This window comes from Spermophilus citellus (assembly GCF_964194105.1).
Source record: "Spermophilus citellus genome assembly, chromosome: 12".
Taxonomy (NCBI): Eukaryota; Metazoa; Chordata; class Mammalia; order Rodentia; family Sciuridae; genus Spermophilus; species Spermophilus citellus.
Genome location: NC_138198.1, coordinates 94,931,968 through 94,948,314, shown reverse-complemented (window position 1 = coordinate 94,948,314; position 16,347 = coordinate 94,931,968). Strand labels below are relative to the sequence as shown.

At 40.5% G+C, this 16,347-nt stretch overlaps 1 protein-coding gene across 14 annotated transcripts in view; it reads right to left on the bottom strand.

Moving 5' to 3' along the window:
• The window catches only part of FHOD3 (formin homology 2 domain containing 3), a 435,723-nt gene that overhangs the window by 173,629 nt on the left and 245,747 nt on the right, over window positions 1-16,347 (bottom strand). For all 14 annotated transcript variants that reach the window (XM_081263639.1, XM_081263640.1, XM_081263647.1 and 11 more), the window contains exon 6: window positions 10,767-10,861. In XM_081263639.1, coding sequence (XP_081119765.1) covers window positions 10,767-10,861 — 95 coding nt within the window. The remainder of the gene's footprint in view (window positions 1-10,766; window positions 10,862-16,347) is intronic.

Sequence of the window (16,347 nt, the reverse complement as noted above, 5' to 3'; positions counted from 1 at the left end):
TCACCCCAAAGCTCTTAAAAATCCAACCCTGATGCCACTTGTGCCAACTGTGGACGCATTTGAATAGGAGCAGCTATTGAGAGTCCCAGCCCACACCAGCTGGGAAGAAAAATCAAAGAGGGCAGTGACAGACCTAAAGTAGCACCAAGAGTATCACCAAGGAGGAGTGGGAGGCGGCCACACAGATGCTAGAGTGCACATCACTCTGTGGCCTGGAATTGACAGCATCCCAAACGTGTCAGAAAGCATCCGTCCATCTGAATCTGATTCTCAGCTGTGCCAGGTGCCCCTTGATAGTGTGATGGAGGGTTTTGCTATGGTGATCCAATGCTCAGACACCTGCCCTTCAAGCCCCAAGAGGAAATCCATGACAACTGATTTTCATTGTCAGGGAGCATCTGATGCTACAGAAAGACTGAGCAGTGACAGACAGGGCCATAGGCAACAAGAAATCTGCACAATGGGTCCAAAGACAAAACTGGCTTATGGGGTAGGAGCCAATTCCCCCATCTCTGGAGGTTCTGCTGGTGCTTGCAAAGGCCGTCATGAAAGGAACTCAGACCTGGGTGGCAGTGAACTGGCTGACACCATTTAAGTTACCTCCCCAAGTTCTCCACTTTCACTTGCAGAATCAGCAGCTGCTTCCAGATGCCCAGCACCCAGCCAGTTATGTGATGGAGTAACAAAGCCAGGATCGACTTCAAGGAGATGACCACACAGCTGCTTCAAAGGGACCCTGACCCACCACATCATACAGACTAAGAATGTTTGTACTGCAGACCCTCAAAGCCAGGTAGCTGAGGATAAACAGTTTTCCCAGGGGGAAATTCCTGGAGTATGAATAACAGGGAGGCTCAGAGTGGGCTGTCACACTTCCATGGAGCTGCAGAGCCATGTGATGGCATTTGGGCTCCTGTTTGCACCAATAATCCCACTTCCCTCAATCCGGAGCAACTATACTGAGGCACTAGACTCTGCCCTTCAAGTTTGTAACCTAAATTTTATTTACATTCTAAGGAAGGCTAGTATTCCATTTGAAGTTTGCCTATTAGAATAACAAAATGTTATTTTTATTATAAGAGATGTAGTTAAAATCTCAGTATGTAACAGGAATCAGACAATCCCTTCATGTAATAGAGTACAGAGGAGAGGAACATGGCCACTATCAATCACTGCAGATTTCTTTGTGATTTGGTACATGTTGCGGATGACCGAGCGGGGCTTCACCTCGTCACAGCTATCATTTTTGCACACCCTGTTCCTCATTAGCATAAAACAAAGACCATGAGCCTTCAGAGGAACAGAGATGCCTGCTGACCCAGGAAATCAACACTGGCCAGGTCAAGCCTAGTCCAGAAGCGGAGCCTCTATTGTCCATAAATAACTTTAGGTTTACAACGTCACCTCTTTTTCAGAGAGCACTTGCCAGAAGGAAGGATAGTAGGATGGTGTTGATGCCATTTTATTTTCTAGATTAACCTCCAGTGAGGATGTGGAGTCAGCCTGTTCAGAACCTGGTTTTAGATAAAACGTTACAACCAGATGTACAGGAAAGGAATAAAAGCCCATTTCTCAATACTTTTACAAAACAAACTAGAACTCTCATGTTTTATTATACTTGGGGAAACACAAGAACTGCACTTAGCAGGTCAAATATGCTGTTCATTAAGTAGAAATAAGTCTTCCAAAAAACCTTCAAATTCCTAATTCCTCTTCTAAAAATCCAACAACCATAAAAAAACAATTTCCAAACCTCTGGATTTAAATTACAAAATGGGTTAGAAAAACATGCTTGATTTTATTTGTTTCACTTTTCTTGAAGACAGAATATATGTTATATAAATGGATTCTGGTTGTTAAGACAATTGGGAATTGGTAAGATAACTTCATCTATAAAGCTTTGCCATTTTGTTTATAAGCTTACCAGCATTTTAGAATGTTGTGTACTGCTTAAAAGTAAAAAATAATAATTCTATCCACTTAAGGTATATGTGTATTAGAGTTCCTTAAACTCTCTATTCCATTGCCATATTGCTTGGAATAGACCCTTAAAAAAGCCTTTATAATTATTAACTCTCAAATAGTCCAACAGAAATCTATTGGTCAAAATCTCTCCCTTCTCAATCTCTAATATATTTCATGCAACATCTTATCATAAATAAAGTCTAGATCCAAACATTACCTAAGTATAGAACTTGGGCCTTGACTTGCAAGTATCCAGGAGGGAGAGTTGTGATCAGGGTTGGCAGTTCTGCTAAGACAGCAATTGCCTGTACCAAATCCATATGCTCTGGCCTCAAAACCCGAGGGCCACCTGCTTTTACTCCAGACAACTTGCAGAAAGGGAACAGACTTTGTGAAGAGCCTAGTTGCCAAGTGAGAGACTGGGAAGCCCTCGAGTTCTTACTAATTAATATAAATAGTATAAAAGAAATCCTGCAGAAGGTAAGATACAATCTATTATCCAAAAGAATTAACAAAATACACAGTGCTACAAATTAATATTTCCTTCTATTGAGGAAAAATTCTGGGTTGTTTTCTTCACTTCAAAAAAATAGTCCAAATGACAACCAGAAAATAGTCACTTTTCCATCTTCCCCTTAGGATACTCAAGGTAATTGTGAAGATAATAAAATGTAACATATTAACCCACTCTTTCATAGCTAATGAAGGAACACCAAAACCCCTGCACTAAAATACTGCCTTAAGGAATGTCTTGAGAGGATTTGCTAAAGTATTTGAGGAAAATTGGCAAGGTTAGGTGCCTTTCCAGCTAGCAGCATTCCCAGTTTTAGGTGCAAAACTCACCTTCTAGGAGGTCATACATAATATCACACAGCTAATTTCTAGAAGCCAAAGAAAAATATCACAGACCAATCTGGGCCTAATTCTTTCCATTATTCCATGGAGATTCTAACCAAAACTTAAGCCTTGGGGATATATAACAAATATTTTTCAAGTAATAATCAACATTAAAGAACTTTCTGGAAACATGCCAATGGACAACAACTAGCCTCAGGTATGTGAAGGTGCTGTCAGAAGGGTTTGGCAGCCAGCTCGCTGGAGTCTCCTTGAAGTGGGTGGAGAAGGGCTGGCAGGTAAGTGCTGGCAGGTGGAGAGAGGCAGAAGCCCATGGGAAAGGGGGTTGTCAGCACTGGCAGAAGGAAAACACAGCCTGCAGGGCAACTCTAGAGGTCTACCTGATGGGAGCCTCCACCCCCCACTTCTCCTAGAAGAGGATAGTGTCCCTCTCCTCAGAGGAGCAGCACACTGGCTGCTCCGGAGTTTTTGCATCATTCTGAATGTTCTTCCAGGTTAGAAACTCACATTTGTACTTTCTTCAGCTGCTAGGCCCTGGATACTGTGAGAAGCAGCATCCAAGTCCCATCCCTCTGCTGTTCCTTGTCCACATGGAGGCAGCATCTGTGTGACTTGCTAAGATGCTGTTCTGGTTAATCCAGAAGCCTCTTGAGAGTGAAGGAGCTACAACCAATTTCCTGAAGCCAACCATTCCAGAGTGCACTGCAGAAACTGAAAACTTGCCCTAGACAGTGGGTGCCTTTGTGGTCTGCCCCCATCAAGGGCTGGACTAACCTCTGGCCTCTCACTCCACTGTCTTCCAAGAAGAAGGACTTGTGAAACCTCCTTTCCCCACTTATTTCTCTTACCAAGACAATCACCAATGGGGGAATCTTAGAAATCGAGTAAGTTTTCTGCATGTGAACACTAGGAACAGAAAAGCAACAGCCCCAAAGAGGAAGTGGGCAGCGTGCACCCACAGTAGCCCTCACACCAACAGCACGAGCATGCACCATTAAAACCCTGCAGAGTTTAAAAACCCTACTGAATAAAATGTTGACAAAGGGAAAAAAATGCAAAACTACACCTACAAAATAGGCTTTCATCATGTAAGATGCAAGGCTCTTTAAATAATAATCAAATCATTTGATTCTCTAATGCAAGAAAAATAGTACATTCATGACAGAACACCACATAGAATATTATCAGATAATTAATGCCTAATAACAGGGAAATGCTTATAATACAGAGTTAATAGTATAAGCAAAATTCAATGAAAAATCGGAAAGAAAGGTATGAAAAGTTAGTCTTTTTTTGTATTTTTTAAAACTTTGTATTTCTAGAGTTTTACAGTGAGTATACTAATCATAAAATAGTGAAAACTTTTCAATGGTCCTTTTTAATAAAGATTTCCAGATAATACCAATAAATTAGTTTTTCAATCTAGGATCAGTTCCATTATAAAAATTAGTGTTACCTAATTCCTCTTAATGAAATACATATTAATTTAAGTAACTTGGAAGCAATAAATGCAAAATTAAGTACCCAGTATTGATTTAAAACAATAGTACAATTCAAGGAACTAATGTTCTGGTAACTTCCTTTGGCTGGACTATATAGAATTTATTGAGTAGATATCTCATAGTATTAAATATATTGAGAGTTTAATGTTTAAAATTGAACTTCTACTTAGAAAGCTGGAAAGAGTATGTCACTCTTGAACAAGAAAAAGCCAAATAATCATTGAAATCCTGACTTTTGAGAGCCACCGCACTCCCTTTCTGCCTATAGTAGTATCAAGAATATGACTCGTGGTGTCAGGTGGATCTTTAATGTGACTTCGTCTAGCTCATGGAGCTAGGGTGGTAGGAAAACCAAGCGGCCTGAAGTCTGAGGAGGGACATTTGTCCTTCCAGCAGGGAAAGGTAGGAAGGATGCCAGCAACGGCCTCTGTGAGACAGGGGAGGAGAGGAAGATGCAGTCATCATACAACGCAGCAAGAAAAACTTATAGTTAACAAATTGCCGAAGACCGAAAGTGGTCTTTTACCGTGAAAACCTGAAGACCTGAAAACTACAGATGCAAAGGGAACTGGCAACCCCTCAGCTGCTGTCCAGGGACCCTCTTGGAGATGTCAGAAGCAGGGATGAGACCTAGAAAGTCTCTCATGGTGCAGGTCTGTGGGTGCACAGCCAAATCAGGCAGATAACTATACCAAAGGGAGAGGAGAACTGATGAAGTCCAAACAATCATATCCTACAGCTTATTAAACCCAAAGACACCTAACAAATTATCTAGAGAAATTACGAAGGAATGTCTCAGGCAGTTAGAAAAGGAAAAGTTACATTACAGGATATTAGCTGCACACACCTATAATTCCAGAGACTTAGAGAGGTTGAGGCAGGAGGATCAAAAGTTCAAAGCCAACCTCAGCAACTCGGGCCCTGAGCAACTTAGCAAAACCCTATGTCCTAAAAGGTGTCCGGGTGGGGGGGGCGGATTCTGGAGGATTGGCTCTATGGTTAAGCTCCCCTGGGTTTGATCTTTGGTACAAAATTTAATAAAGGAGAACACCAGGAACTGGTAGTATCGAGATGATCAGGTCATGGCAAACTGCACATATATAAGTTAGAAGGTCAATGGATTTGGGCAGGGGTGGGGGCGGTGGAGGAGGAAGATTCTTACTAATACTGGATACCAAGTGCTAGGTTCATTGTTTTTTATTCTTCTCTTGTTTTCCCATTTTATAGATTATCTCCCTTTTATGGATGAAAAGGTAATCTATCCAAAAGATAATAGGGGATTGGGCCCCAAATCTCCAGCAATTACTGCAGATGAAGTTTATCTTGATTTCAGGAAAGACTTTTGAGCCCAGTAAAGAAAGGTAGCTGTGTGATTGAATCAGACATTTCCCGTCTGACTGCACGATGGCCCCAAGTGTCCTGACCCATCTCTGTCAACATGCAGGCTGCGGCAATTTATGTATGCCTTATCGCTGTCCCATTCCCCATCTCCATCTATGAGAGATAAGTTTTGCTTATTAGATTTGTGTTAAAAAACATTAGCACCAACAGTTAATATAATAAAATTCATTAACTCGAGGCTGGACCTCTGGGTCTGATCAATGAGGGGAAAAATGCAAAGCTCTGTATTTAGATATAAATCAATCACAGACATGAACAGGAAAAATCTGGCAGACCTAGTTGTATGGGGAAAAAATTCTGGGAGGTTTAGTGGATTGCCTGTTCAGTTTGAGGCAGTGCACAGGACTGCAGTCGAGACACACAAGGAAGCAGGAGTGGAATTTATGTAAGAAAAATGTCTTCTATCCCAAGAGGCCAGAATATTACAGTCTTTCTGTTGAATGCACAGAAAAGCTCATCACCAGTATGAGAAACTGGAATAAACAGGTCCCCAGGGACATGCATAGAAACCATGAATGCAGTTTGAACAGAGCTACAAGAAAAATGCCTTCTAGTGTTCGATAGTCTGAGAAGTCCAGGTGTGCTGCTCTAGCAAGCAAAGCACAGGTAATTGGTTGACAGCAGAAAAGATGCTTCCCCAAAAGGCAACTTTTCACCAATTCCAGAGTCCAATAATGGCTGGTTCACCTAGGGAGACAACACTCTTTCTGCCTATAGTGGTATTGAGAATGACTTGTGATGTCAGGAGAATCTTTAACGTGACTTCATCTCTTCAAGGTTAGGATTCTGTTACTTCACACTACAAATCTCACTATGTGGGGGGTTATCTCCGGTGGTTCTCACAGTAACACAGACAGCAGACCACAGGGCTCTCAGACTCTTCCTCTTGATCAGCCATTATTTCCTGGAACATAGGCAGCACAAGGCACCTGCTGAGTTCCCCTCAGGGGCATTTCCTTCATCTCTAAACCTCGTTCAAATATGCCAATGAATCCCAATTTCCAGTGCCTGCACTCCTGTCAGGGGTAGTGCCATCTCCCCGCTTCCCAGAGCTGACTTGCTCTCATTTTTCTACATCCAGAAACCCAGTTCCTCAAGATGTCAGTTCTAACATTCCCTGTTCCTGCTCAGCTCTGAACCAGGCACTGTCACCTCACAGTTGTGACACTGCCCCATCCCTAAGTCTGCCTATCTCTCCTTCCTCTACCCCCCCATTTGACATGCCATGTCACTTTGTCCTACTGTCCCAATAGGAAATTTTCAACAACAGCTCCAAGGAGCAAGCATTGAGACAGAGGCACTGTGGCCAGGACTCCCGCAACTCAGGTTCAATAGCAGGGACTATGCAGGAGGAGGGAAGTCTGGCCACCTCCACACCAGTACATAGTAAGTTTGGAGATCTGTGTGGTCAGCAACCTGGAGCACAGCTGAAGGAATCATATACAGAGCAGGCAAGCATCAGAAGTACCCCTGAGAACTAGAAAGAGGTGAGGGTTTGCTAGGCATGAAGTCCCTGGAGCCACCCCAGTGGGCCAGAGACCGAGTTAGGGTGAGGAAAGGCCAAGGTGTATGTAGTGAATCATCTTACCTCAATTAATTAGAATTCCAGATGTATGAAGAGAAAAAACCCACACCCCGTGACCAGTCATGGGACGGGCATCTGCCTCTCACTGGCAAGTTTAAAGATGGGCTCTTATAAATAAAAAGAAACTATTGAAAACACTTCTTTCTTTTAAAAAGTCATTATTTGGCTTCAACTGCCTCGTTTTCTCTGGCTATGAGTTTCAAATATCTGCAAATACGCATTGCATAATGACCTTCTGGCAGGCTGCAAAATCACATCTTGTTGCCTTTCATGGAAGGAAAATGAAGAATTCAGAACAATGACAAGGTCTTTCTTAACCCACTACTTTATCAGCTCTGTGCCTATTTAAGGCAAAGAGGACATCAAAGCAAAGCTCTCAGGTGAGGGAGAATTTGACTCTGTCAAAGGAAAATGCTGGTACCCAGGCTTCACTGGATTTAACTCAACTTGAGCTGGGAAGATCTTTTGCAGCTGATTCACCCCAGTTTACACATTTAGAGAGGGGACAGACTTTGTTCTCAAAAACCTAAGGTCTTGGTGCAGCTACTGCTTTCAGATGCTTCTCTATGCATAGTGGTGTGGGGAGAAGTCTCTGCAGATAGTGCTCTGGTTTTGTAAAGGGGGGATTTCATTAGAACTATCCAGAGAATAAATTTGATGGCTACTGCTGTTGTTGAATTTCAGCCACTGGCCTGGAACTGAGCATATCCTGCAGGATCACGCAAGACTTTTGTCCGACATCACCGTGAGTGAGCAGGACACAGGCTGTGGGTGTCACAGGGTCCTTCTGTGAGCCCCAAGGCTCAGGCTAGCTCTTGGCTGTTTACCTGTTCTCATGGTGTCAAGAGCCAGCAACTATTATGAACCTGCCTTTGGAAAGATTAAAGATGGAGGCAGAAGTCCCTGCTGGTCCAGTGCTCCCCAGCTGTGTGGGGAAGAAGCCCTGGGGAACCAGAGAGTAAGCACACTCTAAGTGTGCCCTGCAGGGAAAGCACAATTCCTCAAAACTCATCTTTTGAGGCTTTCCAATGATTTCTCCATGTTATTTGGAAATGCAGTGAGGATTTTTCTATGTATTGTTTCAGTTATTTTCCCTACAACACGATTCCAAAGAACAATTGCCCCCTAGTTGTTGCAACAGCACAGGCTGGGTGCCAAGAGGTGTTCATTACCGCTGTTCTTTTTTACTCATCTCCTTTTTCTCCCCGTTGTCACCTTCTCTCACTTCTCTCTTCCCATCATTGTGCTTTATTCCCTTACTCCATTTGTGCTGCTATAACAAAATACCTGCGACCAGGTAGTTTGTCAAGAACAGAATTTTATTTCTTACAGTTGAGGAGGCTGGGAAATCTGAGACCAAGGTGCTAGCTGGTGAGGACCTAGTCCCTCTATTTCCAAGATGTCACTCTGTTGCTGCATCTTCCAGAAGGGAGGAAGGCCTCACGTGGCAAGAAAGAAGAAGAGCAAGAGACCTCTCTCAAACTCTTCCACACAGCATTAATCCATTGGTGAGGGTAGAGCCTCGATACCTCAAGACCTCCCAAAAAGCTAAACCTCCCAATACTGGTACATTGAGATCAACTTTCTAGCACATGGCTTGGGGGACACACTCAGATCATGGAACCCTCTATCTTCTCTCTGCCCAGACTGATTCTCTTCCCTGTTCCCACACCACCACCCCAATCTTGCCCTCATTCTATTTCCTTCCTGGAAATGTAGTAAGAGTCTCACTTTGCTACCGTAAGTATACTAGGTTTTATGACCTTTTAGGACCAGGACTGGTTGTTGGAGTTTATTATAGCCATGATAAGCTATAATGAAGTTATACAGATTTATTAATTCAGTTGTCACATGTACCCCCAAAATCAATTTTTATTGTAAAATTTCCTCCCATCTCACTAGCTTTTAGGGTCCTCAAGACAATTCAGGGAGCTTTGGAGAGGGACCAATGAACATGCAAGTTGGAAAGGGCTCCCAACAGACACACGGAAAACAAACACTGAAACTGGATATCGGATACTTATCTTCCCTCCACCTGGCTAAGTCATCCCAGTAGACTCAACATTCCCCTATCCTCCTAAGGTCACTTGTATCAGTTTCAAAATAGTCATTTTCATTTTCCATAGAAAAAAGGTCAAGAAAGAAAAGGGAGGGCATATTTTCAATCTCCTTAGAGAAACCATAGCTTTTTCTACTGTGAAATAGGAAAAAAACAATTCTCACCAATAATATAGAGGAAGGAAAACGGAGAAAAAAAAAAAATCAAGGCCCTGGGACCCAGGAGGCATGCACAGAGAACAAGCTATCCTGCCACATGAGGGCACCATTGCCAGGAGCCTGGAAGCCTGAAAGTGAACGTATTGCCCAAGGCAAGAACCATGCTGGCCACACACTAATCAGTCATAGCTGAGTGATCCTGGGGACAGCAGAGTCCCCAAGAAGCAATTAACATAAGAAGCAAGACCTGAGAATGTGGTTCAACCAGCGTCCATAGTCTTGCCTAAGTCAGGGTGGGCAGTGAACATGGGATAGAAAGGGTCTGGGCTGACCACAGCCCCTCCAAGGACCCAGAAAAATTATGTTTGTTCTGCAACCTATTCAAATTCCACACCTGGCCCCCAAGACGCTCCCTGCTCAACCCTCTTCCCAGAGTAACTTCTCTCCTCTCCCACACCCCTACCCTAGCCTTGCTGCACCACACACCTGCCCAGGACAGGACTCTTCTTCTCACTTCTCCCCCCAGCGCCCTCCAGCCAGGTCATTAACATCCCCACCACCCAGAACCTAAAGGGGACAAAGCCAGACCTTCACCTAGCTTCAGGCACACTGTGAGTGAAGAGGTGGATCTGCCTCCTGGCAGCACTTCACAGGGTGTGGGGACCTCTCAAGTAAAGAGACAGCTGGGCAGGTGTATGCCAAGGAAAATGATTAGATTCTTATAACCAAGTGCGATTTTCTCAACTACAAAATGAGGACATTATTTCCTTGAGAATGATTTCACAAGTATTAAGTTAGATTATGCTTGTAAGACACCTAGCACAGTGCCTGGTACATCTTTAATAAATTTTGGTTGGTTTTATAATTGTTGGGAGAGGCAATCTCAAATTATTTCATGTACACATATTGACGTGCATATACATGTGCACAACATATAAAAAGGTACGTAAGTATCTTAACAGATATGAACATGAAATACAGGAGGTACATAGATACTACAGCTATAGTATTATGTTGTAATATTGAAAACTAAAGGTGCCAAATCCATTTGATTACAGCTTAAGAAGATGAATTGAAATTTCATAAACTGTTTGCAATTTAATTGTATTTTAAATCTGCAAAGTAGTAATCCACCTTATACTGAAACAGGATCTCATTTTTCCAAACCATCTCAGAGAAGGTAAAAGAAAGGCATATGGTATGCAAACCGAACAAAATATTCAACCTTAATTTTCTCTTACCTTTGAGCCGACAAGAGTGTACAGCCACTGAATGGTTTCATTGTGGTTTATTACTCCGTTCATCCCATCCACGTACAACATAATCTGGCCCAAAGCTACAGAAAGAAAAAAGGAGACATTATGGACATTTATATAAACAATGATCACAATATTGATATTTTCATACTTAAGTACACAGTATCTTAGGAACCAGATCTGATAAGTACTGAGCTTTGAAATTAGCTAAATCTCATTTCAGAGAGAAAGTATTGGCTAATAAAAATAAAAGATATGTTTCTTACATGTGGAAGACACATGAAGATATCAAATCCAGTGATTGTTATTTATGTGTACCTTAATGAATAAATGCATACTTTCCTGTACTTCTGTGTATCCCAGACAGGACAAAGATAGCATGCAATGGTGTCTGCACCCTCCATTGGAGCCAAGAGGACCCTGAGTGGGTCAGCAGGTCCTACAGGACCATCCCAAGCTAATTCAATTTTATTCCCTTAAATAACAAAGTGCATGTTTAATACTTATTTATAATTTCCTTTGAAGACTTTTATGATTTTCTGATGTCTGTTATGGGAAAGTCATTTGTTACACACCAAGTTCCTTTTTCTTTGGTGGGGAGGGGAGGGGGTGTTACTGGGGATTGAACCCAGAGATGATTAACCACTTAGCCACATCCTCAGCCCTTCTTTTATTCTTTCAGGAAGGATCTCACTAAATTGCTTATGGTCTCACTAGGTTGTTGAGACTGACTTTGGACTTTTGATCCTTCTCGGCCTCTCCAGCCACTGGGATTACAGGCATGCACCCACCAAGTCTTCAGTTTTTAATTCACATATTGTCATTCTCCAAAAAGCAAATGCAAGCCGGACACAATGGTGCATGCCTGTAATCCCAGCAGCTTGGGAGATTGAGGCAGGAGGATCACAAGTTCAAAGCCAGCCTCAGCAACTTAGCGAGGTGCTAAGCAACTCAGTGAGACCCTGTCTCTAAAATACTAAATAGGCCTGGGGATGTGGCTCAGTGATTAAATGCCCCTAAATTTGATCCCTGGTATCAAAAAGGGGGGGGGGGGACAATTATAAGCCAGCTTTTTAAACATTAATTCCATTTTTTCAGCTCCATTAGCATTAAAATAATTTGGACTCCAGATAATCAACAGAGTTACACCCAACATGAGTAGGCTTCCTTAAGTCATGTGATATCGATCATATTTCATCCTTAATTGATATAACATTGATATTGTTAGGCAACTTTTTTTTCTTTTGCTGATAGTAGGACATCTCATTTTAGATATTTGGAAAAATACTGATGAATAAAATGAAAATTCATGATTCCATAACTTAAGGATAATTCTTAATATGGCGATAGTTCTTTTAATCTTTTTTATGCATTACATACAATAGAAAGTTTACACATAGGTTGTAGGAAACAATCTATGTAAAATGGTGTTGACTGAAAATGGCAAGTCGGAATACTGAGTATGCATCAATTATACAATCCTGCGACATTAGAGAATTATTCTATACAGAAAATGACCAAACAATGGTTCTGGAAAATGCTGTGCACATGAACTCAAAAAGAATTTTAGATGATTGACATAACCTTGACATAATCAACAGTATATATTTGGAAATAAAATCATTGTAATTAGTGGTAAAACACTGGACATATTCCTATTAAAATGAGGAATATTTTTAAGTGATGGTAACTTAAGCCCATGATAATTTAACACTACAGAATTTCAGATGAATTTAATAAGAAGTCATTAATAAGAGCTAGAATGGTTGGAAATGAATACATAATATTGTCATTTGTTAATATAGGCAAAAATTTATAAAAAATCACAATTATTTCTCACCTTAATTAAACAAAGAAATTAAAGTCTGATATAAAAATGTAATACCAGATTATGTATGTAACAAATGTAACAGAAGATTAATTTCTTGTGTTAATAGCTCAAATTACCAAATACTAAATGCCAATAGAAGGCAAAATCATTTCGTAAGCTGGTTTACACACAAAATCATTCACTCTTGCTATAGTGAAACACAAATTGAGACAATTATGAAATAGCATCTTAAGTTGGCAAAATATCTTTAAGAGAAATGACACTTCAGAGGTTAAATAAGTAACTTCATATCCCTGATGTTACGGCAAACTAGTAGAAACCCTGGTAGGATATTTTGTGCTATAATTTTTAAAAAAATTACCAGTTATTTAGTGTTGTGTACTAAGCTCTGAGAGGGAGATTTTAGGCATGTTATTATTTTAACAGTCTGTAATGGTTATTAGTACTCCTATTTGGTGGGGGGAAAACAGACTGAGAAGTGAAAGAATGTGACCAAGTCTCCATCACTGGCACATGACTAGCTTTAAAAAAAAAAAAAAAATCAAAAAAAATCAATAAACACTGACCAGCCAGGTTCCAGAACTCAAAGCTCTGCCCCAATCGATAAAATGTTTAATAATTAAAAAGCAGATATAAAAGTGTATCAATTCAATGAAACACTCAAATCCTTGTACCTAGCAGGAAAGTTCATAAAATATTAAGCATTAAGACTGAGTATATGGTCTTTGGATAGTACTTTTTCCTACTCCTGTTTTCCTATTTTCAAGTATGAAAATCACTTCTGTAATAGGAAAGTAAACAATATGTAAAAGAGGAAAAAATAAGATTGAGTAAGGTTGCGAGATGCTTTTTTCATGGATTTTTTTTTTTTTTTTTTTTTTTTTTTGGCAGGGGCGAAGGGAGTGGGTACCAGGGATTGAACTCAGGACAGTTGGCCACTGAGCCACATCTCCAGCCCTGTGTTGTATTTTATTTAGAGACAGGGTCTCACTGAATTGCTTAGTGCCTCGCTTTTGCTGAGGCTGGCTGTGAACTCATGATCCTCCTGCCTCAGCCTCCTGAGCCACTGGGATTACAGGCTTGTGCCAACACACCCAGCTGTTTTTAGAATCTTTGACTCGTCCCCATCCATCCTCCTTCCAAGAGATGCAGCCCCAACTTCATGGAGGAGCCGAGAGAATTCAGCACATCCTGCCCACATTTTCCCCACTTTTCCTCCCAAGATCAAAGGGTCAAGTCTCTAGGGAAGGGGAATTGGCCCCACAGCCCTTTTCCAGTCTCAGTTTCACTGTTGAAAAAGCCAATCTTGAAGTACACTTTAGCATTTTCTAATACATACATATCAACTTAATGGCATAGGAAGATAAATGGGCTCTTCAAATTTCTGTAAAGTACAGCCTATGGAGAGAACCAACCCTGAAAACAGATAAGCCAGGAATAAACATCTCTAACTGCTCAAGGTTTATTAGGGCATGAATGTCTAGAAGTTGGGAGATTACTACAGAAGGGAGAAGGCCAATGAAGAGCTAACCACCAACTTCATTTTCCCCAAAACTGTATGAACTGATCTCACTCGAGAAGTGTGTACCAGAAAGTTCATGTCCAATTCAAGTTCCTGATCACAATGACTTGGCATCCAATTTTGACATGCAAAACCCAAGCTTGCCTGCTACATCACTCGTACCCAGTCTTCATGCTGAAGCAATCCTTCCTGCAAAATCCACTCCAGACACAAGATGGCACTAAATAGACTCAATTGGGTTAATATCGTGCTAGGATTCAACAGCAGACTCAGCAACCTGCAGGTGGACTGAGAATAAAACCCACAATGGAAAAGTAGACGTCCTGGGAGGTAGAGAGGGTAAATTTTCTTTTTTAGTTTATCAATTCAGTGAAAGAAACAATTGACTTTCAAATATTTTAAACCAACAATCAATTCTTGTTATAAAATACAAATCTACTCATAATGTGTTATTGTTTTCATATAGTGGGACATTTGTTATAATTCTTTTAATCTTTACATTTATGTTTGTAAGGGTTATTTATATGCTTTTCCCTTTTTCTTTCTTTCTTTGAAGAATTTTCATCATTTTAATGACTGCTATGTTCATAAAAAGAGTTGGCAAATATTGTTTGTTAAATTGGTATTTTATTTCATTAAATAATTGTAAAATCCATCAATAGAGTTGCTTAGGTATGCAGTGTTTTGTGAGAAAATACAAATATAATATTTTCCTAGAAAAAAAAAAAGAAAAGTAGACGTCCTGAAAACAGACTGTTATAGGAGCCATGAAAATTGACGATCTGAGTTTTTCTGCACTCATGGAACTTAATCTTGGCATAATTATCGATTTTCTGTGCATCGACTTCTCAATTTCAAAGATGAGTAGTTCTATAGTACCTATGTTGTAGGGATTCAGTTAGAACAGTACCTGACCCACTGTAAGTGCTCAATGAATGGTAACCTTAAGTTAAATATTACCTCACTACCATCAAACTTCACTCCTGCACCAACAGAAGCATGTCTTGAACGCTTCCTTAAGGCACAAGGCTGGGGAGCGAGCCCTCCAGCCCTCACAGCTGACCTTACTCAACTGTTCACCATGAGATGCAATGCAATAACTCTAACCCAAACTCACCAAAATTGTGTGTTCTTGTAAGACATTTAGAGTTTTACTTTCTGTATAACTACATGATACAGTTTGAGATAATCTAAACCTCATACTTTGTACAAAAATTGAGTTTAAAAAATATGGATGTCCAATTTATCTAACACTGTTTAAGAGACTTCCTTTCTCTAATTGCTTTTGCAAATTTGCCAAAAATCACTTGGTTGTGTTTACCTGGGTCTCTTTCCATTCCACTGGTCTATTTGGCCCTAGGCAAGACCCATTATCAGAAGTACCGGGAATGTGATTCCTCCCACTTCTCAGCTTTTCAAAATTGCTATTTGTTATTTTGCCTTTTCACATAAGTTCTAGCAGCAACAAAAAGTGTTTCTGAAAATATTGGAACTATGTGTAGGTAAATTTTGGGAGAACTGACATTCTTGCTCTATGTTGAGTTCACACACCCAGTAGGCCTATTTAGATTCCGTATTTTGTTAGTTTAATTTTTAACTACAATTCTACAACAACATTTTCTGTTAAATTCATGTTTTTTGGAGCTACTGTAAATCGTATTTTAAAAACACTTTCATTCCCAGTTTTTTTATTAGTATAAAGAAATAAAATTGGTGTGTTAGCCTCAGATCCTATAACAATTTTATTAATTCTTGGATGTTTTGAGTTTTAATGATTTGTTTCTGTGGATTTCACTGCATTTTCTATATAGACAATGTTGTCTTGTGAACAAGAACAGTTTCTTCCTTTCCAATTTATACCAGCTGCTGTGCCTTACTGCAGTGGTCAAGACTGAGTATAATGTTGAAAAGGAGTAGTGGGGTGGGCTTGCCTTGTTCCCAGTATTGGGGGAAGTCGTTCGTCTTTCACTAGCATAAGGTTCGATGTAGGTTCTTGTAAACTACATTTTACCAAGGTAAGAAAATTTCCTCCAATTTCTAGTTTGCTAAGAGTTTGTTGAGTCCGGAAAATCATTTGACAAAACTCCAACTGATACGATGTGGGTTTCCTTCAGACTGTTAAAGTGGTGGGTTACACCGATTCAATTTCAAATACTGAACAAGATTTGCATCCCTTTGGCCATGGCATGTTGCTCTTTTTATATATTGCTGGA